This window comes from Sarcophilus harrisii, chromosome 1 (genome assembly GCF_902635505.1).
Source record: "Sarcophilus harrisii chromosome 1, mSarHar1.11, whole genome shotgun sequence".
NCBI classification, from domain to species: Eukaryota; Metazoa; Chordata; class Mammalia; order Dasyuromorphia; family Dasyuridae; genus Sarcophilus; species Sarcophilus harrisii.
The window spans coordinates 675,494,890-675,519,717 of record NC_045426.1 but is presented as its reverse complement, the minus strand read 5'-3'; the positions used below and the strand labels follow the sequence as shown (position 1 = coordinate 675,519,717).

The 24,828-nt window shown below is 39.7% G+C and overlaps 1 protein-coding gene across 1 annotated transcript in view; it reads left to right on the top strand.

The window, feature by feature from the left end:
* Nucleotides 1-24,828, top strand: part of LOC100933629 (E1A-binding protein p400) — a 132,644-nt gene that overhangs the window by 59,631 nt on the left and 48,185 nt on the right. Inside the window, exons 9-27 of the mRNA XM_031948374.1 lie at nt 1,698-1,883; nt 5,452-5,592; nt 5,680-5,758; nt 5,946-6,001; nt 7,473-7,527; nt 9,267-9,356; nt 10,397-10,504; nt 12,631-12,818; nt 13,173-13,350; nt 13,697-13,833; nt 14,294-14,463; nt 15,554-15,728; nt 16,608-16,744; nt 17,284-17,470; nt 17,657-17,823; nt 20,298-20,437; nt 20,835-21,071; nt 22,151-22,315; nt 23,691-23,858. Of these exons, the coding sequence (XP_031804234.1) occupies nt 1,698-1,883; nt 5,452-5,592; nt 5,680-5,758; nt 5,946-6,001; nt 7,473-7,527; nt 9,267-9,356; nt 10,397-10,504; nt 12,631-12,818; nt 13,173-13,350; nt 13,697-13,833; nt 14,294-14,463; nt 15,554-15,728; nt 16,608-16,744; nt 17,284-17,470; nt 17,657-17,823; nt 20,298-20,437; nt 20,835-21,071; nt 22,151-22,315; nt 23,691-23,858 (2,764 nt within the window). The remainder of the gene's footprint in view (nt 1-1,697; nt 1,884-5,451; nt 5,593-5,679; nt 5,759-5,945; nt 6,002-7,472; nt 7,528-9,266; nt 9,357-10,396; nt 10,505-12,630; nt 12,819-13,172; nt 13,351-13,696; nt 13,834-14,293; nt 14,464-15,553; nt 15,729-16,607; nt 16,745-17,283; nt 17,471-17,656; nt 17,824-20,297; nt 20,438-20,834; nt 21,072-22,150; nt 22,316-23,690; nt 23,859-24,828) is intronic.

Here is a 24,828-nt window from a genome sequence, read left to right as displayed (position 1 = left end):
AAGGGTTTTGAAAAGTAAATTTATTATACAAATAGTATTTTGGCATTCATTTATTCAACAAGCATTTATTCTGCATTTATTATGAGGCAGGCACTGTGCTAGGTACAGAGCCTACACAGACCAAAGTGAAATAATGCCTGTTTGTTAAATGACAACTGGGGACTGCTGCATACTAGCTACTCCCTGTATGCTGGAGAGACAAATACAATGAAAGGCAAAAGCTTCATGAGAAGCTCACCTGCTAATGGAGAGGCAACAGCATCTCTCAGCTATGGAAGGAACTTCCATGCTTTGGGTTATAAGGTTCTGAGCTTGGAGTATCTGTTGTGGTCAGCCCCTGGATGCTGCCCTGTCCTTGCTGAGTGGGCTGGCTCTAGTCTCTTCTCTTGGCTGGCTGAACCTTGATTGCTTCACTTGTAAGACAAATGGGGTTTGTGTTCTTTAGTTAAGGATGTCTCTGAATTGTTGGTTCTATTATGTTATAATATGCAAATGATCATTAGAGGAATAGCTAAATAGGAAATAGATAAACGTTCAGGACATACCTGACTCTGAGGCATGGAATAACATGGTAGGGGGTCTTCAATTATCCACATACCTGCTGTGAACACTTTCACTTCTAAAAGCAGAATAGGTAATCATCTCCTCTATTGTCTTAGTGGTAATAAAAAAAGTGCAGAAACCAACACAGAAACATTTTAATTTGAATCTGATTTGTACCAACAGAGAAAAACTGGCTACTGTAATGGAGTAGAAATGAGAGGAAAGTGATCATTCCCCTTTGAGGTTACTGTAAAGAAGTGGAGAGCTGAGTCTGGGCTGACTTGGGCCCTAGGTTTTAGGAGTATAGATTTCACAGAGTTCTGAGGAAGGGCACATGGACTAAGGAAGGATGGAACGTTCACCTAGTCTAGGCAAATGACATTCTTAGTTGCTGAAATAATACTTGTTGATGTGATCATTGTACCTGGTGAATGAATTTTGAAGGCCTGGAGAAGAGGAGAGGTACCATAGGACTAGAGAGGGGCAAATGTTTTTCTGTTTCCTCCTTTCCCTGCTCTTATTAAAGAGAAGAGAATGGGATCTGTGAAATGCAAGCCAGTTAGCTTAGTTTTGATTACAAGATATTGATAATCTGGAGAACATCCAGCTGAGGACCAAGAATAATGATGAACCTCCAATCTACTATAGGAAGATAGGGTGAAAGAAATGGGCATATTTAGCCTGGAGAAGAAAAGAATCCTAGGAGACCCAGTGCTTGTTTTCAAACATTTATAGGGTTGTAATGTGGAAGAGGGATTGGGCTTGTTCTGTTTGGCTCCTGAGAGAGAACCAAGAAAAATAGATGGAAGTTGTAAAAGTCGCAGATTTAGGCTGGATAGAGGGAAAAACTTTCCAACAGTTCCAACAGTTAGAACTTCCTCAAGATGGAATGGGCTCCTTGGGAGACTGGGGGGCTTCCACCACTGCATTTTAAGCAAAGACTAGAGTGGGCTTATTAGCTATACTGTAGAGAATATCTCCTTTTTAAAAAAATTATATTTAATTTTTTTAATCAGTAAAAATTTCCTCCTTTATATCTTCCCAATTGAGAACAAAAGGAAAAAAAAATTTACATTTACTAAAAGTATTCTTTTTCAGGTTTGGGTTGGACTGGATGGAGGTCTCTTGGAAAATTCTGTGATTCTGTGTTTTAGGAAAACAACACTCATCAGCGAATTGCAGAGTTGAGAAAGGAAGGTCTGTGGTCTCTCAGACGACTGCCAAAACTTCAGGAAGCCACACGACCAAAGTCCCACTGGGATTATCTCCTTGAGGAGATGCAGTGGATGGCAACGGACTTTGCTCAAGAGAGAAGATGGAAAATGGCAGCAGCCAAGAAGGTACTAAGTTTGTGGCCAGACTGCTTCTCTGAAAAACAGCAGCTGGAGTCTCTGTAAAGCGAAATGAAGTGTGCCCCTCACTGCCTGAGGGTAGCAGCTGTAATAAGTCACAGATCGCGTCATGTCATCTTGGCTGGCCCTCACCGCTGCAAGGCAACCTGTTTATTGCCTGCCGGCTACCTCTGTGTGCTCTCTCCCATGCACTCTGCCTGCTGCACCCTTTCTTCCTTTCCATGTCCTGCCCTCTCTGCACGGGGGTGCCTGCCCAGATGACCTCTCTCTCAGACGACCAATGGCATTTTATTTGTGCCTCTTTCATGAAAATGTCCACCTTTCCCATTACACTATAGTTACTTATATCATTATAATAGCATTTATGTAGCATCTGCTGTGTGCCAGGCACTGTGCTAAGGGCCTTACAATATTATTTCATTTTATTCTCACCACAGCCTTGGGAGGTAGGTGCTTTTATTATCCCTGTTTTATAGCTGAGTGGATGCAGGCAGAGGATAAGTGACTTTTACAGAAGCACACACCTAGTGCTGTTTAAGGCTGGGTTTGAATCTGTCTTCCTGACTCCCAGGCCAGCTGCTGCATTGATGAGGGAATACCTGAGTGATAAATCCATTAAGCAGTGGGTAGAGTTCAGACAGATCTGTAATTTGGGCATCAGTTGCTTAGACATGGAGCATCTGGAAGAAATGATGAGGCTCCTGAAAGAGGGTGAAGAACAGGATTCTTAACCTGGGTCTGTGAACTCGGGGTGTGTGTGTGTACACATAAATACATGCATTTACGTAGATAGAAAACCAACGTCATATATATGGCACAAAACACTCTAGGTGCAGAGAGCAGAGCAAGGAGAGGGAGGTCTCACAGAGTCTGTGGAGTCCCTGTGTGTAGTGGGACAGAAGGAAGAAGAATGAAGAAAGGGGGCAAGCTGAGGAGAGAGGAGAGGAGAGAAGAGAGAGCTGAGGAGACTTCTCCCTTAGTCTGGGAGAAGGCAGGGGCCTGGGAGCGTGCAGGAGCAGGGGTTTTCTTGATTTAAGGGTCCTCTTTCCACCAACGCAGGCTGGTGTGGTCTCTGTCCCCTAGAGGATTGCCCAAGAGGTCGATAGGCCCTGACCCTGTGTTTCCCTAACTCTTTGCCAGCTGTCAGGATCAGAGAACTTGAGAGTTGGAGGGATCTCAGGCCATCTAACGTGTCTGGCCAGCGGGAACCCACCTCATCTGGAGGTGACTCATTCTGGGTCTGGATGGCTCTAACTGTTAGCAAGGTTTTTCTGGGCATCAACCTAAATTGACTTCTTTATGACTTCCCCCATTGACTCCATTCCTTGCTCTGGTCCTGGAAAAGACCAGTCTAGTTCCTTTTACACATGATTGCCAGTTGAGTAAACACAGCTCTCATGCCTCCCCCATCTCATATTTGCAATGTAGATTGTTTTGTACCCAAGTGTGAGACTTTATATTTGTCCCTGTGAAATTTCATCTGAGTAGATTCAGCCCAATGTTCTAGCTTGGCAGGCTCCTGACCATTATCTGCCATGCCATCTTTCCCAGTTCTGGGTCACCTGCAGATCTGATGAGCATTTCACCTATGTCTTTATTCAAGTCATTGATAAAAATGTTAAAAAAAAAACACAGGGCAGGATTTAGATGTCTGCAGGAGGGCTCTGGTGGAGCTCCTGGTGAAGTTGCTGTCGATCTATTTACAATTGCTTTTTGAGTGAATTCATTCAAACCAGTTCTGAACATGTCTGATTTTGCTTTTGTCTAACTCCTATCTTTCCATCTCTGTCTATTATGCCAGGCTGCCACTTTAAGGAGAATTTTGATTTCTTTTTTAAAAGGCCCTTTGGTTTTATAAATTAGAAAGTGTGGATAATCATTGAGAGAAGTTTCAGTAGAGTGGTTTTGGCAGGGGGAGCTGGTGGAAGCTAGCTTGCTAAAGGTTAAGGAAGTAATTTGAAGTAAAAAAAAAGAAAAAAGTATAAAGAACTATAGACACGAGGCTGGGAGTTTGTAGGCAAAGGGAAAAGCAAAGATGGCAGACTGAGAAAGTGGCAGAACTGCTGACAGGGTCTTTTGGGATAAAGGAGAACTGATAACATTTGTAGGCAGAAATAAAAGAAATACTGGAGAGGGGAGAAATGGAAGATTTAAAGAGAGATATTGAATTGAGAAAGCTCCTGGAAGAGGTAGAAGGAGGTGTTATAATTTCCTTGGTATGTCTAATAATCAGGGCTGCCTCATTTTACACAAATGATGTGGTTTTGGGTGTTTCTCAGCTGCATTTTTATTAATTAAGCTGTATTTTTGAGTCATTTTAAATTGTATTTTAATGAATCCTTAATTTAAGTTATTTTATCTTTCAGTTGGAAGTAGTGCTGAGATTTTGATTTTTAGTTTCTTTTGCATCTCAGTCTTACTGTGAAGTAGCTAAGGTTCTATAAATATTTAAACGCAACAGTTTGTATTCAATTTTCATATTCTTTGTAGATGATTCTTTTTCATGACAGGATATAACATAAGAGTATCTTGTTGAAGGAATTTACCCTGAAGAAGAGAAAGCTCAGGAGAGATGTAATAACAGTATTTTGTCATTTGAAGGGCTGTCACTTGGAAGGGAAGGATCAATCTTTTTTTGCTGGGTCCAAGAGGGCAGAACCAGCACTTCTTGACAGAAGCTGAAAAAGAGACAAATGGGCATTGGTATCAAGAAAAATGTCCTAACAATGAGATCTTTTCCAGAAGAGAGTGGACTGCTGCTTAAGGCAGTAATGGATGGTTTCTCCTTCATTAGAGACTTTCAAACAAATTGGCTGACTTCTGCTAATGTGTGTTGCAAATTGGATTTTTGTTGAGATGTGGCTTTGATTAGATGGCTTTTGAGATTCTGTAGTTTCCTAAATTATTTTGGGAATAACATTCCTTTATTTACTTAATGTTCAGATTTATACTTTTCCTTTTTCTTTAAGCATACAGTACATATAGTACACATAGTTTTCCCTCTTAATTGAATTTTCTCATGCAAATTTGGTTAGACATATTGATCACATTCCCCCTTATCAATTCCTAATTTGACTTCTTTTACTTGGAATCAGTTTAATGCAAGTTAACATTTACTGTTAACATTTTTCTTTTGGCCAAAATGCAATCCAAGATCTTTGTCTGGGTAAGGCTATCAGATGACTTGATTCTTATTGCTTTACAATTAGATTCCTGAAAATGAAAGTTCAAAAAATTTTAATAGAAAAGTGTCTTGTAATTGTGACTTGTGTTGATTTCACTTTGACCTTTTTTCTTTGAATTAAGATAATTTATCTTTACCTATAATCGTAATTAATTATCCAGTAGAATATTTATTTCTGTGTGGAATTTTGTATGAATATTTTGTCTTAAAATGTCAAAGGATAATAAATTCTTATTGAAGATGAACATTTTAGTTGAAATAATGCTTTAAAATTCTACCTAGCAGAGTACATGTAAATTATTAGTAAAAAGAAGCTCTGATATTAGCATGGAGTGTAGTGAGTTTTATTCAGAATATGATGATTTTTATTAGATGGTCAGAACTGTGGCTCGTTACCATGAAGAAAAGAAACTCAATGAAATGAGAAACAAAAAGGAGGAACAGAACAAGTTAAGACGTATCGCTGCGTCAATTGCCAGGGAAATTGAGTATTTCTGGTCTAATATCGAACAGGTAAATCTCTGCTTTTTCAGTATATTATTATATTTGATTTAAAAAACCTATACTATCTTATTTTAATTTCTGTTTTTCTTCTTTTAGGTTGTAGAAATTAAACTGCATATTGAATTTCAAGAGAAACAAAAACAAGCATTAAACATTAAGAAATATTCAAGGCAAGGTAACTAGTTAACTGAAATGTTACATATTCTAATTAAAATCAATGCATTTCACAAAACCATAGGACATTCGCTTTGGAAGTGATATAATTGTCAGTAAATATTCTGTGGAATATAAATTATTTTGTATTGTATTTTTATTGTTGGATAAAATAAAAACCCACAAACATTATAAATCCAACTTTTCAGGTAAGGATCCAAAGCCACTAGAAGCTGGAGTTAAGATAGAAAATGAAAGCAGTATGGTAAGTGGTTTGTTTTTATTATTCTAATTTTTGAGTTAAAAGAGTTCTGAGAGGTTAGCTAGCTCAAAATATTCTTCCATACTTGACTGGGGATCATTCACTTCCTACTTGAATACATTTGGGAAAAGAGAATCTTACAGGGCAACCCTTTTCATCATTAGACATTGATAATTTTTAGAATAATTTCCTCCTATTGAAGCAAAATCTGCTTCTCCAAAACTTTTGCTCATGGGTTCCATTTCAGCATATTAGAGCAATGCTAAATAAGTGAAATCTCAGAATAAATAATCTTTGGATTATATGAAGTAATACTAAGATATTCAACATACGGTTCTGCACACATATATTGTATCTAGGATATACTGCGACATATTTAACATATATAGGACTGCTTGCCATCTAGGGGAGGGGGTAGAAGGAGAGAGGGGAAAAATCGGAACAGAAGTGAGTGCAAGGAATAAGGTTGTAAAAAATTTTCCTGGCATGGGTTCTGTCAACAAAAAGTTATTATAATAATAAAAAAAAGACTTCATCCTAAAGTAAAATGAAATTTGGAACTGAAAACAAAAGATATTCAACATACAAAATCCTTCTTAATTTGAATGATTCATAAGAGATATTTGGATGTTCTAGCACCTAGTCTTGCATCTTGAACATAATAGAAACTTAATAGATGCTTTTTGTTTGGGTTTTAAAAGAATTTTTATAAATTTAATAAGATAAATAAGCACATGGATATGGGCTTATTATTATTATACAAAAAAGATTTCATAGCTATATATTTAATATTGTCAAGTCTACAGGCATTTATTAAGTGCTTATTATATGCTAGCCACTGTGTCTGGCTTTGAATATAAAAAGAAATGCCAAAATACAATTCTTATTCTCATTATAAGTTCTGTTTTGGACATGTTGAATTTGAAATGCCTCCACACAACCAATTCAAGATGTCCGAAAGGAAATTGATGTGGCAGGTCTAAATCTCAGGTCCGACACTCAATCTAGAGATAGAGATCTGGGAATCATTTGATAATTTGTATAGAAGCAATAAATTAAGTCATATTTGCTGATGAGGTCACCAAGTGAGATAGTATAGAAGGAGAAAAAAAAAAAAGACCAGGACAGAACCTTGGGAGGACACCCATTGTCTTTTCTTTTTAGTCGTTTGAGCTCTAGATATCTTCTAAGATTAATTCTCCTTGACTTACAAGTTTGACATAGTTGAGAAACTTTCCACTATTTAAAAAATAAACATAATTAAAGAACTGGGATAAGTGTAGCAATGTGTTTTAATATTAAAATTTAATTTGTATATGAATTGTTACAGAAATTTTATTTTATCTAGGCTTCAAATAAAAATCTTGATTCAATGAAATGATTAAAAAAGAGAGAGAGAGAGAAATTGATGTTTACTCACTGTTTTCTTGTAGAGTGATAATGGAGTTTCCTTTTTTTTTTTTTTAAATTGTAGATTTCATCACCAAGAAAGAAGAGAAAGGCAAGCACATCTTTGACTGATGAGGAAGGTTTGTTTCTTCAGAGCCTAGGTTTCTGGGTGTTTGTATCTTTGTTTTTTTCCATTCATTCAAGTATAAAATATTCTATTTTCTCTCATAGGGTAAAAAAATTTATTATTAAGGATTAGTTTTGATAGTTTTTTTTTGTTAATTGATAATTTGGCATGCATATTGTCACCATCTTTTCTCCTGCCAACTTTTGTTTATTAGTGTGTAGAAGTATTGGCAGGAGAGAAATATTTTAATTGTCAGCGCTTTCTAATTTAGGAAGAATTGAACATTGTTATTATTCTTTAAGTAAGTCTTTCAGTAAGTATTTTTCAAATGCTTCAGTGCTACACTAGATATGTTTATGAAAGAAATTTAAGACATCCTTCAGGAGTTTAAAGTTTAGTTAAGGAGATAAAACTGACACATATGAAGTAAAGAGAGAACAATGCCACCTTAAACTATGAAACTCATTGAAATTACAACAGGAGTTCAAAGAACTGATTGATTGGGATGATTAAAAGACTGTTCTTTGGAGGAAGGTGGGATATGTTCTGGTTTTACCTAGATTGGGAAGACAGGGGAAGAGGAGGAGCAATAAGCAGGAACCTTCCTTAACCTTTCTTCAGGACACACTTAGAATGATTGCTTTCATTATACATTTTCAAGATAAGCTTTTGGGGTTGATATCTACACCCTTCACCATCTTGATCATAATTGACTCATTTTACATTTCTCACTTCCCCCTAATATTCACTATAGTTGGGCTGTTTTATTTCACATATCATAGTAATCTATGCCAGCTCGATTAAAGTAATCCCCCAAAAGCTGTTTGAAGCTAAGCTGGGATATTTGAAAGACTGAAGTCAGTGATACCAGTGATGATGGCCAAAGGTGACAGGTGAGGCAGAAGTGAAAGTTTTGGTGAAATAGAAATGAAGAAGGACATAGCTGGTCTGGCAGACCAAAGGAAGGAGTTAGAGGTGACAGATTGGGTATGGGGAAAAATATTTTTGGCTTGACTGATACATTGTTTTATTCTTGTTTCTTCTTACAAGTATAGTGATAAGGTATTGGAAACCCTGGAAACGCTAGAATATGATGCAAATCAAGGATCAGAATTTGCTTCCAGTTTAGTTTTAAATCTCATTTTTGTTTGCTTAATAACGAGAACTCTGTAGCCTAAAGAAATAATATAGTTATCTTTTCAAAGCTTAGTGAATATGAATAAACATTTTCTTTGGGAATTCAGGCACAAGACAGTAGATTTTAGTCTTTTAATTTAGCAGAGAAGTCAAGAACCATTTTTTCCCAAATGGTTTTATATTTTAGGCTTTGAATTTCATATCTTTTGTGTTTAAGATTTATATATGATTACATGTCTTCATAAATAAGATTTCATTTCTTTGTATGTAAGATGGCTACTTGAATGTAGTATTCCTAAATATGAATCTTCAGTTCATATGAGCTAAGTTATTTATTCTTAGTGTACCTCTGTATTACAGTCTTTACTTCTTCCTATGCTGCTGGGTCATGCCATTGTTCAGGTATAATTTTGGGTGTGAACTATTCCCATAGAAGCACAGTTCTCCATTGAGATACTTTTATTATGCTAGATTTAGAGCTCTTGCCTTCCCAAATCTCCTTCCTAAAAATATGAGGAAAAAGAAAATCTCTTGCTAGTTTAGACATGGGTTCATAGAATCATATAATGTTAGAGCAGTAGTCCAATTACATTCAGTGTTTTCTTTTATGTTTAGTGGAAGATGAGGAGGAGACAATTGAAGAACAAGAATCAAAAGAGGCAAATATAAACCATCAAGCAGAGCTGTGCCGCTTAGTCCGAGAAGGTGAGTGAGTAGAGTGAATCATGGTTTTGTTTTTGCATTGCCCCAGTGATTTTGTTATTCATGTTCATTTGAACCGGCATGCCCTAAAAAAGACCTAGCACTATTGATAGCAGTTGTTTATAACAATAGATAGCAATAAACCATTGCCTATAATACTTTATTTGACAAAAGAAATAATCTCTTGAAAATGGAAGTAATAATCTCTTGAAAAAGAGATATTTTTATAGTTTTTATAGTGCTGGCCTTCTAGAAGCAAATATTTAAGGAGATGTTCAGTAAATCCCGTTTTACTTCTTCCCTGAAGAAGAAATGGATGGATAAAATAATTTGATTTCATTTTCAATATTTCCCCCTCTTGAAATCTCAAACAGTTTGTATAAAAGCAAGTTGAACAGATTTCCATTTACTATATATCATTAGCATAATTGGAGGAAGTTTGTCCTTGTTGGAACATATGGATCCCATGATTATTTGTGTTGCCTGAGGACCAGCCTAGCTAATTTTGAAGAGGTTTTTCTGCTTCTGGAATGGAATGGCTCATGAATTTTGTGGCCACTGCAACTCCTGAAGACCTGTTCTGCTCTAAAGGGGGTACATTTTATATGAGCTGAGACAGGGCCCAGGGTGACATCATCTGTCCTTGAAGTAAGAAATAATCAGGAGAGTGTTAGAACTAATCTAGTAACATTTATAAAGACAAGTTAAAATTCCTGAGGTGATCAGTGACATGTATGTAAACTAGGTAATAAATCTTTCAAAAAATCTCTTAATAAAATGTTAAATTTTCTTTCCTGGATTAATCATTGTTTATGAAGTACCCAAATTTCTCATACTGTCATTGGAAAAGAATAGAAAATATTACTTTTAAGAGTAGAAAGAAAGTGGTTCTTCTGAGTTGACTTTTAATTCCATAGTTCTTTTAGTCCAATGAATGTGCCTAAAAATAAAGTCTGCCAAGAGATGTTTCCGATTTATTTTTGTATCACTGTGCTAGGCAATGTGAGTGAATGATTCCTTCTTTTTCTTTTGACGTTCTTCAGCTGAATTGCCTTTGGATGATTTAGTCAAGTTATATGAAGGTGCTTTTGTGGGAAGTTTCAAATGGCCACAGTCTGTATGTGACAGTGAAGAAACTACTAGTGAAGAAGGTAAATTCTAATATATTATTTAATTAAAATATGTTGCATTTTTCTCTTTTAGAAAGTTGTAATAATCATTTGTATCCAGAACTAATAAAATAGATTTTTTTGTGTTTCTGCCAGGAGTATATAAATTACTTTATATAGAATCATTTATTTTAATCATTTAAGTTCAAATCCAGTAAAACTTTTTCCAGCCTCATTCAGTAAGCATTTATTAAGTGCCAGACACTGGAGACAAATGGAAACAAAATGGGAAAACTCCCCCCCAAACTAGAGATTCCATTTCAGAATCTCTAGCTTTAAGGAACCAGCCCAAGCACAATCTCTTAGCTAGATAAGGCCTGTATTAATTTTCTTCCTAGTGTCCTCATCCTCCTAGAAATTCTTTGCATATAATTTGTACTGATGTGCGTACATGACGTTTCTTGTCAATAGAATCTATGTTACCTGAGGGTGGGCACGATTTTGTTGTGTGAGTAATGAATGGGGAAACCTGGGAAAGGTTGCTGGGTCGGATTGGGTCGTGAAGAGAGGTAGGGACTAGCAGTGGAGCTGAAGAGGAAGCACATTCCTGGCAGGCGGGGGCAGAGGCAAGGGGATGGGATAGAGACCGGGGGAGGGGCATCAGCCAAGAGCCTTGTTGGGCTCCAGGGTAAAGTGCATCAAGCAGAAGAAAGTGAAATCTGCCGGAAGGAAGGAGAGTTTGGAGCCAGGTTGTGTTTGCTGTGGAATGATTTAAATACTGATTTGTTTTTCTGTTTCTATGACCTTCATTTCCCAATATTTTCTGGAGGAGGACTGTTGTCATAGCTCTTATTTATGCTCCACACTTGATCATTATATTTACGCAGCATGTTGTTGAAATTTGTTTTTGTTTTTTTTTTTTTTTTTGAGATTCTGGAGTCCGACCATGAAGGGCTTTCAGTGCAAAAAAGGGTAACTTTCTGAATGAAGGAGAATGGTTTCTAACTGGAATGATCCAGGGACTTCCTGGGGAATCTGGCTTACCTTCCTACCCTGCTTTCTGCCACAGCTAAGGCAGCCTCCTTTTTTCTGGGAGATGCTCACAGCGCAGGGAAGGGCAGAGACCCGTCCTGGGGGGGAGTCCCCGGTCCCCATCCCTGTGTGAGCTGCGCCCTCCTGGGCCTCCTGCTGGGGGGAAGCAGGGGCAGTTTCTGGAGGGGGCCTTCTGGCCTCCTGCCTCTTTCGTAGCAGCTTCATTTGTCGGGGGAGGCTCCCTGGGAGCCCAGGGGGCTAGGCCCGGAGGGAGGCACGGCCCGCCTCGCCTCGGGCAGCTCAGCCGAGATGGAAGTTGCTTAGGTCCTCCACAAGAGTGCTGGGGGGCGCCAGAGCACCGGGTACCTGGGTCAGGAAGTCTTGCCTGTGGGAGGGCAAAGCCGGCCTCCCACCCTTGGTACGGGGGACCCTGGGCAGGCCACTTGGGCCTGTGCCTCAGCTTCTTCCTGTGTGAAACGAGCTGGAGAAGGCAAACCTCTCCGGAGCTCCGCCAGGAGAGCCCCAGAGGGGTCGCGGGGAGTCGGGTACAACCGGGGCCTAAATGGAAATTGTGCGTTAGTTCTCAGAATGGCGTGCTTAAGGAACGCCGAGCTCGTTGGGTGTTACCGGGGTAAAGTAATCTCTTTGGGTTACAAGGTACCCGATCTGGTGGGGATGATGCGGGGGGCTAGAGGCCAGCGGGCTGGGCCGGCGGGCCGCCGCAGCGGGACCCGGGGCCAGGCCCTTGGCCTCTGTTAGCCTCAGTCCCTGGGAAGAAAATGGGGAACCATTCTTGCCAAGAAAACTTCATGGACAGTGGGGAGAACCAGACACGAATGAGCGCGACAAGCCGTTGGCATAGACCTGCTGGGGGTCCTGGAGGGGCCTGGGGCCGGGAGGCAGAGGGGCTGCGCTTGCTTTGGCGCCTGGCGGTCCGCTCCAGCTCCCCAGGCCTCTGCTTCCCCAGCGCACGCCCAGGCGGGAGCAACGTCTTAGTGAACCCTGCCTCGATTAGATTTGGGTTTCAGCAGGCATACTTAATTTCATGTGGGTTCTTTTGTGCTACTTTAAATGGCAGGACTCGTTGTCCTTATTTAGCAGTGACGCACGTGCGCCCCATATTTTGTCTTCTCTAGACCCAGAAGAGACCACCAGTGCCGGAGAGAAGAAGGACGTCGTCGTCATAGACTCGCTTCTCAGCACTGGGCAGTATCGAGGGGGGGAGAGGGCCAGCCCTGGCAAGAAGCACACGCGAGACATCACAGAGGTGGTGGCGGCAGCGGAAACCCTGTTACCCAAGGGCAGCGCCCGTATCACAGCCGCGGTACGGCTCGGTGGGGTGTGACAGCCTGTGGGGGTCAGCACAAGGGTCTGGGCATAGTCCAGCTCCTCAGCTGGCAGGCTGGCACAGGCGGCTAGAAGTGAAACACTGTAACTGGTGTTTGTTAGATCCTTCATGGAAAACTGGGGACAACCCTTCGCCCCTCTGAAAAGGTATCATTTCACTTTGTCAGTTGGTTGATTTTTAAAGAGAGATTAGTTGTGACATTTTTCAAATATATAAGCCAATAATATCCGTTGAACTAAATTGAGAAGCATCTGTGCTTTTCCTTTATTAAAAAAGAAAAAAAGAGAGTCGCCAGAAATTGTGGGATTATTTTTTTCTTTTCTTGAATAGGTAAAGTTCACTGCCCCTTGCTTATTATATGGGGTTCTCAGAGAGTACCAGAAGATTGGGCTGGACTGGTTAGCCAAACTCTACAGGAAGAATCTCAATGGCATCTTGGCTGATGATGCTGGGCTTGGCAAGACTGTGCAGGTTATTGCCTTTTTTGCACATCTAGCTTGTAATGAAGGTAAGTAAATCTGATGTTTAAAGGTATTTGAAATATTGCGTAATTTCCACGACAAGATTTTACTACAAGTACTCTTTATATCAAAAAGGTAAATTACTTTTAGTAGCTACTGTATATTTACAAGATAAATTATAGGGTTTCAAATATACATATTTAAAATTTACTCTTGGAAAAAATGTATTTCTAAATTTCTGAGAGAAATGTTGATTCTTTTAGACAAACAACATTAACTTCCAGTGGTTAATTATATTGGGGTTTTCTTTTTATCTTATTTTATCATGTTTTGATTTTTCTTATTTGAATGTTATTACCTTTATTCCATTCCCTGTCTCTGTGTTTGTTGTAGGTAACTGGGGCCCCCACCTCATTGTGGTTAGGACTTGTCATATATTGAAGTGGGAACTTGAATTGAAACGTTGGTGCCCTGGTTTGAAGATTCTTCTTTATTTTGGTGGCCAAAGAGAACTTAGAGCAAAGAGACAGGTATTGTGTCCTGAACTCTTGATATGACAGCATTTCTTCTTTATTACCACATCTGCTTTTTCCATTTTCTTCTTTACCTTCCAGTAACCAGTTCTTTTCCATAACCATACATATATAGGAGAGAAGCAGAGAGTAGACATTGCAGAAGAAGAGACTTTTGTTTGAAACACAGGCACATTTCTTAGTATGGAATGGATGAATAAAGGAAGTGGGGCTGTCTCTTTTCTGGGCAGTATAAGAGCTGGAGAAATCCTCTAGTCAGTTTTAATTTTGGTCAGTGTCTTTTGGGAGGGTTTCTAATGAAAAGTTTAAAGTTTGTGATAGTCCTCAGAGGCGCTGGCTTCAGCAGGTTTTGGGGTAGCATTTGTCTCCTTTGAAAGAACTGATTGCCATGTTGTTTAGGATCAGTGCTATAATTCTGGAATATCTGCTTCATAATTGATTACTTTATTTTTGGAAGGAATGGACTGAACCCAACAGCTTCAACGTATGTATCACCTCCTACAAGCACTTCTTTAAAGGGCACCAAGCCTTTGCCAAAGTGAGATGGAAGTACCTGGTTGTCGATGAAATGCAGCAGATCAGGAATATGACAGAAAAACACTGGGAGGCGCTTTTCAGTCTCCGGAGGTCTGTCTGACATGTGTAGTATTTCTTTTCCTCATGAAAATAACTGAAACCATCCTTTACCCCTTATTTAAAAATGAAGCAAGAATACAAGTGTTGGAAGAATTATGGTTGAACATTCTCATCAAATATATATTTAGTTGTGTGAACACACCCTACTAGGTGGGGATAAAATGCCAACCATTTGAAATATATACTTACTTCAAATTTCCTTTCAATTACACTTTTGTTTAGCATTTCTTTAAGGCTCAATTTTCATATTTTATCATATAGTAAATACAAAGATTATCTCATACACTTTTAACAGTGTATAATCTGAGATGAATAGTCTATATAAATAATACATATAAGTAATGAAATAGTATTTGTTCCCCTTCCTTCTTCTCCCAAATCCCCACACTTCAGAATCCCTGCTTTTATTTAAAAGCAAGCAAACAACAAATTTTAGAAATGATAAGTGACTAGTTTTTGTACATTTATTTATGTATGAGAGTATAGTTAGATTAAATCCAAAGGAAATTATTCAGAATTTTCTGAAAGGGTTACTGTTGGAAATATACCTATGCTACACTTTATCTGGAGATCTCAAATTTAATGAAATTCAGTTTAAAAGCATTGGGATCAACAGGCCAAATTTAGTGTTTTAGAAGTGAAAAATGTTGATGTTAGGTGAACTAGTTATTAAGTAGATTTAAGCTTTATATATTACAGACTTAAGTAGACTTAAGCTTCATATATTACACATTTGGGGTGAAAGTATGATTCTGAATGTTTAATAACTTTTTGCATGGCACTACTGGAAGGTTCAGGAAAAACTTCCTGTCCTGTAAACTTATTTTTTTCTGTCAAGAAATAGCTAAAAGAACTAAAGCTAACATTTCTTAAAGATTTGTTTTCCTAAAAGTAATTGAACTGATCAAACATTAGGCCTGAGAGTTTACTGAGCAGTTAAAGAAGTTGACAAAATGCAAATAGAATATTGATTGTTAGCTTTTTTTAAAATCATAATTCTTACTGCTAATATTTGTCAGGATAGTAAAGATTTCTGAGGGATGAGAAGACTAATAAATTGTTTTATTCCTCCTTTTCATAGTCAACATCGTTTGCTCCTGATTGACACGCCTTTACATAATACCTTGATGGAATTGTGGACTATGGTGCACTTTTTGATTCCTGGGATTTCAAGACCATATTTGGATTTTCCAGTGAAAGCTGCTAGTGAAGAGAATCAAGATTATTGTCACAAACTTGTCATAAGGTTGCACAGAGTATGTCAAGTTTTTTCCTCCCTCTATCAGTATTTATTATAGTGAACTATAAACTACTAAAAAAAATCTTCATGGCCATATTCTGCCACTGAAGACAAATGTGAATTTCCAGAGATTCTCCAGTGGAACTTAAACTTCTCCACTGCTTAGTTTTAAGGATGAGTGGTAGAGAAAAGGAATAAATTTTTAAGAACCCTTTTAAATCATTTCTATCACTTGCTATGTGTGGATTATTGTTAGTGTTCTAACGTTTGCCAAGTATCTTGATACAGTATATAAGTGAAAACAGTACATGACCCAAAGACACTTTTCTAGAAAAAAAAAAACCAGATAATTTGTGTGTGAAAAGCAGAATTTTAGTTAGATGGGAATCTCCCTCAACCTTATTCTCTTCAGGAATGAATCAATGAAGGAGCTAAGATCTGGAGTAGACTTAGAAAAAGAAAAGGAAGTAGCTTAGTGAATATAAAGGAAAATGGTTCTTTCAGATTTAGGGAGCAATGTAAGAGAAAGCTCAGCATCAGGAAGGGAATCAAGAGAAATTTTGTCTGTCTAGAGTCAAGTAAGTGACTAGAGGAGTAAAGAAGGAAATAAGAGGTTAGCCAGTTCTGGGGAACCCCAGTGAATGTGTTCAAACTCAGAATGAGATACCCAGGAATCGTCAGTGACAATAGTGATGTGTTCAATGCTGCTGATAGGATATCAAAGTCACTCACTCTCCATGAGCCAGAAATGTAGGATAGTTTTTACCTAAATGTTCAGGCTTATATAACAGCTTATATAAGCAGATCATCAATCTAGTCTGTGTGAATCTAGTTTTCTTTCACACATTATGATGGATAGTAAGGATTTCTATAATAAACTTGTGTATTTTCCTAGATGATACAGCCATTTATTTTACGAAGATCAAAGAGAGATGTTGAAAAGCAGCTCAGTAAGAAATACGAGCATGTGTTGAAGTGTCGCCTTTCTAACCGCCAGAAGGCCTTGTATGATGATGTGATCCTCCAACCAGGGTGAGGCCTGCAGGACCCCTTCACTTCCTTCTTTGTCTTTCCTTTCCCAAAACCCTGCTGAGGCCTGGCCCAGAAAGGGTGTCCTGCCCATCACTGACAGCTGATGCTTGGGTAGATGGGTGGAGGGTCCCACCTGCTATGTGGTCATGTGTGGTCCTAGGCCACCCTTTGGTCCCGCTCAGCCAGCTGGGAGCCCACATTCTAAGGACTGTAGCTTTGAGGCAGAACAACACAAATGCATGATTGTGGGTGGAAGAACGGAATCTAGAATAAGGGCCTTTTAAAATAAGTTTTGAAGGGCAGCTAGGTGGCACAGAGATTAGAGCACCAGTTCTAGAATTAGGAGGGCCTGAGTTCAAATGTGAACTTAGACATTTGACACTTACTAAAAGTGTGATCCTGGGCAAGTCACTTAACCCTGATTGCCTCACAGAACAACTAAAAAATAAATAAACAAATGAAATAAAATAAGTTCTTCATGTCCACTCTGATCAGCTAATGGAATGAAGGCTGACAGGGTCCTCTTTCTGTGTTCATAGAACCCAGGAAGCTCTCAAGAGTGGACAGTTTGTCAGTGTCCTACATGTCTTGATGAAGCTGCAGAGGATCTGTAATCATCCTGACCTCATTGATCCCAGGCTCTCAGGTGCTTCATATGTGCTAGAAGCCCTTGAGTTCAGGACTGCTGCCGCCATTGTGCAAGCACTGGAGCGCGGGCTCTGGAAGGTGAGTGGGATGTTTGCCCATTGCCCACTCTGGGTGTGCTGTTGTTTCCCCTAATGAAGGATGGTCTCCACTTCACTGGTGACATCCTGTAATCTAGTGGTTGACTTGTAACCTGTATGGCATTTGGACCAAATGTCATTATTGGACATTTTGAAAATAAAGGCTTTGCTTTTGTTTTAAACCTAGGACACTGACATGTCTATATTTGATCTGATTGGGGTAGAAAATAAAATGACGCATTATGAAGCCCAGGTGCTACCCAAACAAAAGATAAGCAGGAAGCTGATGGAGGAGATCTACACCTCACCTGTGCCCCAGTCAAGGCCCCGGCCTGTCAAAATCAAGCCCAACAGGTAGGCTCCACTGCACGGGAGAAAGCTCCCTGCCGTCAACTAGCTATTGGTCTCTTGGGTTTAAGTGTGAGAAAAGAGGGAGCAGACTTCAGAAATGTGACCAGTTCTAGGAGTCATAGGAGTGATAGGGAGAGTCTAAAGGATCTAGATTTGAGTCTCTCTTTTGAGAGTTATGGTATATCTCTGGAAAAGTCTCACTTGTCCCTCTCAGTGAAATGCCAATGTACCTTGAGTAGGGAGAATATCCTCCCAGGGAATTTCCTGTACAATGAATCATAGATCCTGATCCCAAAAAGGTTAGATGACTACATGGTCATAGTCTTCCTGCTTTGCTTTGTGGGGTCTGGGTCCTTCATCAATTGGATCTTAGACTTGAATGAGGACAGGGTAGAGTGAAAGTTTTTATGTATAGGAAAGCCAGATTAAGCATACTATAGAGGCTTTGACTGCATCAATTTTGGAGTGAGATACTTTCCAAGCATAGATTTCTCTACTAGGCTCAGTCACCAGTGTCTGTAGCACATAATGGGGCAGGTGTATTTACTCAGATGGTTCTGAATGTTGCCAAAGCCCTTCTTTTTTTTTTTTTTTTTATAACTTTTTATTGACAGAACATATGCATGGGTAATTTTTTACAACATTACCCCTTGCATTCACTTCTGTTCTGACTTTTCTTTTCCCTCTCTCCACCCCTCTCCTAGATGGCAGGCAGTCTTATACATGTTAAATATGTTATAGTATATCCCATATACAATATATGTGTGCAGATCTGTACAGTTCTCTTATTGCACAAGAACAGCTGGATTCAGAAGGTAAAAATAACCTGGGAAGAAAAACAAAAATGCAAACAGTTCACACTCATTTCCCAGTGTTCCTTCTCTGGGTGTAGCTGAATCTGTCCATCATTGATCAATTGGAACTGAATTAGATCTTCTCTTTGTCGAAGATATCCACTTCCATCAGAATACATCTTCATACGGTATTGTTATTGAAGTATATAATGACCTCCTGGTTCTGCTCATTTCACTCGGCATCAGTTCATGTAAGTCTTTCCAAGCCTCTCTGTATTCATCCTGCTGGTCATTTCTTACAGAACAATAATATTCTGTAACATTCATATACTACGATTTACCCAACCATTCTCCAGTTGATGGGCATCCATTCATTTTCCAGCTTCTAGCACTGCTGGGTCAAAGGGTATGCACAGTTTGATAGCTTTTTGAGCATAGTTCCAAATTGCTCTCCAGAATGGTTGGATTTGTTCACAATTCCACCCACAATGCATCAATGCCCCAGTTTTCCCACATCCCTCCCACATTCACCATTATCTTTTCCTGTCATCTTAGCCAATCTGACAGGTGTGTAGTGGTATCTCAGAGTTGTCTTAATTTGCATTTCTCTGATCAATCGTGATTTGGAACACCCTTTCATATGAGTAGAAATAATTTCAATTTCATCATCTAAAAATTGTCTGTTCATATCTTTTGACCATTTATCAATTTCTTATAAGTTAGAGTCAATTCTCTATATATTTTGGAAATGAGGCCTTTATCAGAACCTTTAACTGTAAAAATATTTTCCCAGTTTATTGCTTCCCTTCTAATCTTGTTTGCATTAGTTTTATTTGTATAAAGGCTTTTTAATTTGATGTAATCAAAATTTTCTATTTTGTGATCAGTAATGATCTCTAGTTCTTCTTTGGTCACAAATTCCTTCCTCCTCCACAAGTCTGAGAGGTAAACTAAACTATGTTCCTCTAATTTATTTATAATCTCGTTCTTTATGCCTAAATCATGGACCCATTTTGATCTTATCTTGGTGTATGGTATTAAGTGTAGGTCCATGCCTAGTTTCTGCCATACTAATTTCCAGTTTTCCCAGCAGTTTTTGTCAAATAGTGAATTTTTTTCCCAAAAGTTGGGATCATCAAAGCCCTTCTTGACGGTTGTCCTCGTTCATCTTCTGCTAATACTGTCTCTGCAGTGACTTTGACTTGCAACATAGATTAGGTAGAAAGAAGGACCTCTTTGCTTTGGGACCACTTTTAGGTCATTGTGAACTCTTTGTCTTCCTTTTGGTTTCTGATCTTCCTGTCCATCCCTTCTTTTGGAAGAGTCAAATCTGATGAGCCCATTCTTGTTTCCAGATCATCCCAAAGTGATGGTTAATACAGGGAAAGGTAGAGGTGGAGCCCCATTGCAGTGGCATTTAAGGCTGCTTTTCTGTTCCCTGGAAAATATTGTCAAGTGGAAAATCATATGCATGAGATATACAAAATAGGTTACTTCTCTCCTATTACATAGATTGTATTGGATTTGACTTGGATGAGATAAATATAAAGTAATCCTTTATATCCTTAATGTGACTGAGAATCATACTTTAAAAAGAAGATCAACAAGAGTCTGTTTTCATTTACAATGGGAATATTTTTAATGTTGTCTAATTGGTTGCTTTTTGCTAATTCTGGTTTTCAGGTTGTTCCAGCCAGTGCAGTATGGGCAGAAGCCGGAGGGCAAAACAGTTGTTTTTCCAAGCCCTCAAATACAGCGTGTGGTCTCCACAGCCCCCAGAAACCAGTCGCAAGTACGAGGAAGATCCCCCATTATAGATCAAGGTAAGAAGAGGCACTGTTATATTGCAGACTATTAAAATATGCCAATACTCTGACAGTAATAGATCTTAAACTATCCTACCTGGTCTGTACAACACAGAGCTCACTAACATTTTGGTAGTGTATTGGCAAATTCTACTTTAGGAGTTCTAAGTGATGGAATATGGACTGGGCCGTGGCAACTACTCAGGCCCCATTTCTGAATGTGCTTTGGCTTAGATAATTAATCTTTAGCAGGCAATTAGATTGGGCTTTTGTAAAAAGGAGTTATTCCCAAGATGGATATTTTGTAAGAATGTATCTTAATATCAGCTTGGAAAGTTTCTTTTAAATTCAAGTTGTTTAAAGTAATAGTTGAAACCTCTAACAGCTTTGCCCAAACAAACCTTATTGATTACAGTGGCCGCAGCACAGTTTCAGACATCTCAGGCTCCTCCCGGTGCTCCAAGACACCAGCCAACAGCGACCTTCACCACAGCAACTAGCACAGCCAATCCTGTGAAACAGCGGGGTCAGAACTCGGCCCAGGCCTCCCAGCTAGGCCAGCCCCAGCCCCAGGCCCCCTCGCACACCATCCAACAGAGTGTGCTTCCTCAGAGGCTGGTACTGACCTCTCAGGCCCAGGCACGGTTGCCTAGTAAGTGGCCTCCCCTTTCCAGGTTCCTCTCATTGATTTCTTACAGTGAGGCTAAGCTACCAAACACCCTAAGATGTGTTCAGCCATTTGTTTCCCACTGTTTTGATCCAATGCACTCACTCACTTCATTGCTTTTGTCAATATGAATCTTAAAATTGGGACAAGAAACGGTAGGATTTCAGGCAATTTATTTTCCTACTTCTGCATGTTCCTCTATTGGGAGGATTTCCTTCAGATCAAATACTTTAACTTTTTTTCTGATTCATTTATGTTAAATACTGATTTGTATGGGAATATTCTTTTACTCTAAGATGCATTCATTTCAAGTATTGTGGAAAGAAGGAAGAGAAGTAGAGAGGGAGAGAGAAAGGAAGGGAGGGAAGGAGGGGGAGAGAGAGAGGGAGGAAAAAGGAAAGAAGGGAGGGAGGAAAGAAAGAAGGAAGGAAGAAAAGAAGGAAGAAAGACAGGGAGGAAGGAAGGGGAGACAAAAGAGGGAAGGAAAGGAGGGAGGGAGAAGACTCTGTGGGAAGGTATGAGGCCCTGCTTGATGGCATAGGTGCCTTCACAGCCGGAAGGAAGCTGTAATTCTGTCATCAGAGAGGTACACCTACAGTAATATCTATGCCTTCTGTATCATGGATTGGATGATTTTTTGCTGTAACTTTGCTGTAGCTTGGTTTCACCAAGTCTGTCCTACACCTGCTTAGAACAGCCCTGTCTCATCTGTCTGATCATGACATAGCCAATTTGCTTTGGTGGCAAATTTTGAAATTTTGCAGCTTATTATGGTTTTGGTTTTTCTGTTTAATGGCACATAATTCATTTTAGTATCTATTTTTGTTACATGGTATTATGTGACTGTTCAAGTAGATTTAATAATGTATATCACACGGGAGAATGGAGGCTTTCAGGGAAAGCGTCCCTGAATCCCAGACTGACAAAGTAATTCCTATTGAACATCTGCCCATCTAGATGTCCTCAATGTTGTCATGAAGGGGCGGGGCTCCTGCTCTGTTTACTGACCAACCTGAGAATTATTCAAGCCATTGATGCAGTTTACTCTGTTTTTTCTTTTTCAGGTGGGGAGGTGATGAAGGGTGCTCAGCGGGCTCCTCTCACAGCAACTCAAGGCAGGATAGCTCAGCCAGAGAGTCCTGTGACCTTGCAGTTTCAGGGCAATAAGTTCACCCTGTCCCACAGTCAGCTCTGCCAGCTCACTGCCGGCCAGCCCCTGCAGCTTCAAGGTGCTGTTGCCTTCGAGGGGCCCGGGGGGGGGGTGGTGGAGGCCTCTGTCAGGGAGGGGACGTTATCCTAAGGAACGCCTCCAGGCTCTTCTTCCCAAGACATGATGCATGCCTTGTTTAAGGGCATTTTTGGAGTCTGTTACCTCTTAGAAGGCAGGCAATGCAGACTCGTTTTGGGAAGGGTTTTAACTGGAAGATGACTGCCCTTCATTGGTCGTCATGAAGGACGCTAGCTAGAGCTTCCCCAAAAGCATGTGGTCTGGTACTGGGGAGGAGCATCGGATAGGTTCTGATGTGGGATGAGAAAGATTCAGGAGGGGCAGCAGTGCTGGGGCTTGAGAGGAGCTCTCTGAGGAGCATGCATCCATAAAATGTTTGTGAGGGAAGGGGCCCTAGAGACAATGTGGGCCAGCACCCCCAGGTGAGTCTCAGGGATGTGACTTGCTAGAGCTGGTCCTACTTCTGACCTCCTGCCCTGAGACTCCAGGTCCGCTGACCTTCCCACATCTGCCCCCCTGCTCCCCATGTCCTGATGAATGGCCTTGCCCATAGCTGTGTCTCATTTCTCTAGATGCTGGAGGGCTTTTGTGGGCTATCTTTTGTCTTCTGTGGAAACAAGTAATAGTTTGGGCCCCTACATATAATTTCTTCTGTCTGTCTCTATAACACCTACTTTAGCAACAGTAACAATAGCTACTATTTATATAGCACATGTGTTGACACTTGGGCACTTAATAATGCTGACAGACTGAGAATCTCCCCTGGCCCCCTAGTGCCACCTCCATCAGAGCTCTGTCAGTGAGCCCTTTGGACTGGCTCTTTCCTCTCCACTTCCCCCTCCATTGTTTTGTGTCACTCTGCTCCAAAGATGAATGAACAAGGCTGCTTCAGAGCCTCCAGCCTCTTATGTTGGAAGCTATTGCTTTTCTGTTGCCAATAAAGTAGGATCTAATCTTTTTGATGAACTAGATTTGAAAAGTAGGCTTTAGGTAACAGTATTCTTTCCAAAATATATTTCAAACTTTTTTGATTCTGAATTTTTTAATGCTCTCAAATAATTGGAAACCTATGTGAAATTGTCACAGTAAACAAGGATATATAGAAACAAAATTTGTTGAGAAGAATAGCAGATCAGAATGAAGCTAATTGGGTCAAATAATAAAACGTGTTCCTTTTATTTTCCTAGCATTTTGCCATTGTATTTGATAAATAACTGATGCAATGAATTGATATAAAAAATTGCTAGCATTAAGATCACCAGTGTCATGCCTGTTTATTTTAGGTTAGGCATTCTTTAAAAAGTTATTCTTTGTCAAAGTAATTGATACTTTTTTTTTTTTAAATTATGACTCTCCATTAAACTGCTTTATTGCAGGAAATGTTCTTCAGATTGTTTCTGCACCAGGACAGCAGTATTTGCGTCCCCAAGCATCTCTTGTTATGCAAACCATGCCTCAGACTGGGACTGGGCAAAATGCTCCCAGCACTCCAGGAAATCAGCATCAAGGACATATGCTAGGTTCTACAGCAGTTGCTCATCAAGGTAGATCACTTTCTTATCCAGGCCCGGCCTGCTTTAAATCTTAGTTCCACATTCTCAGATGAATTGAATCCTTTTATTAGATAAAAATTTTATGCAATAAAACTTTTTCGCATTTTAACCCATAAAGTTATTTTAGAGCTCCATAATGACATCAATAACTTATTCATAGTCATAACATTCTTGTGAGAACATGGAAGGTCAGATTCTGTCTCATGGAGCTTGAGAAGGGATGGGGTACCCATTTGTTAATTCATTCAGCAAACATTTCTAAGCATTACTTAGCAGTGAGATTAACTGTGTGCAAGTCAGTGAATTAGATCCCGTGTGGAATACGATGAAGAAATAAACATGGGTTTTACCCTTAAGATGCTTAAAAGAATCCTACTAGATTCTGTGAAATTACTCACAATCAGGGGTGTTACTTCAGCAATTGATCTCAGGTCTCCTGATTTCCATTTTATCAACCATGTCATCTCAGTGAAATTGAAGCACTGTAATTATACACAGTTACATGTGAGGTCTTACACAGGTTTTAAGAAACCAACTCCGCAAGTAGAAGGAGAGATAGAAGGGATCCAGGACAGGCTCAATAACAAATCATCAGTGAGACATGACAGTCAGAAGAGCCTGTGGCTGCATCGGGACAGGGTGGGGGTCATGATAATTCCGCAGGGGTTGATAACCCCAACCCTGCTTCAGATAATCCTGCAAACATGGGTAAACTGGTGATCCAGATCCTCCGCTTGGCATTTAAAACCCTTTGTAACTTTCCCCCTATTAGCCTTTCTGGTTTTCTCAAACTTTTCTCCCTAACCTGTTCTTGTAGATCCAATAGCCCTGGCCTCCTGACTATTACACAAGCAGCTCAAAGGCTCTGGGAGGATTCTCCGACTGGTCCCTAGGCCTGGGATGCCTTCCTCTTTCTCTCTGCCTTTTGGCTTCCTTGGCTTCCTTTACCTTCCACTAAAAT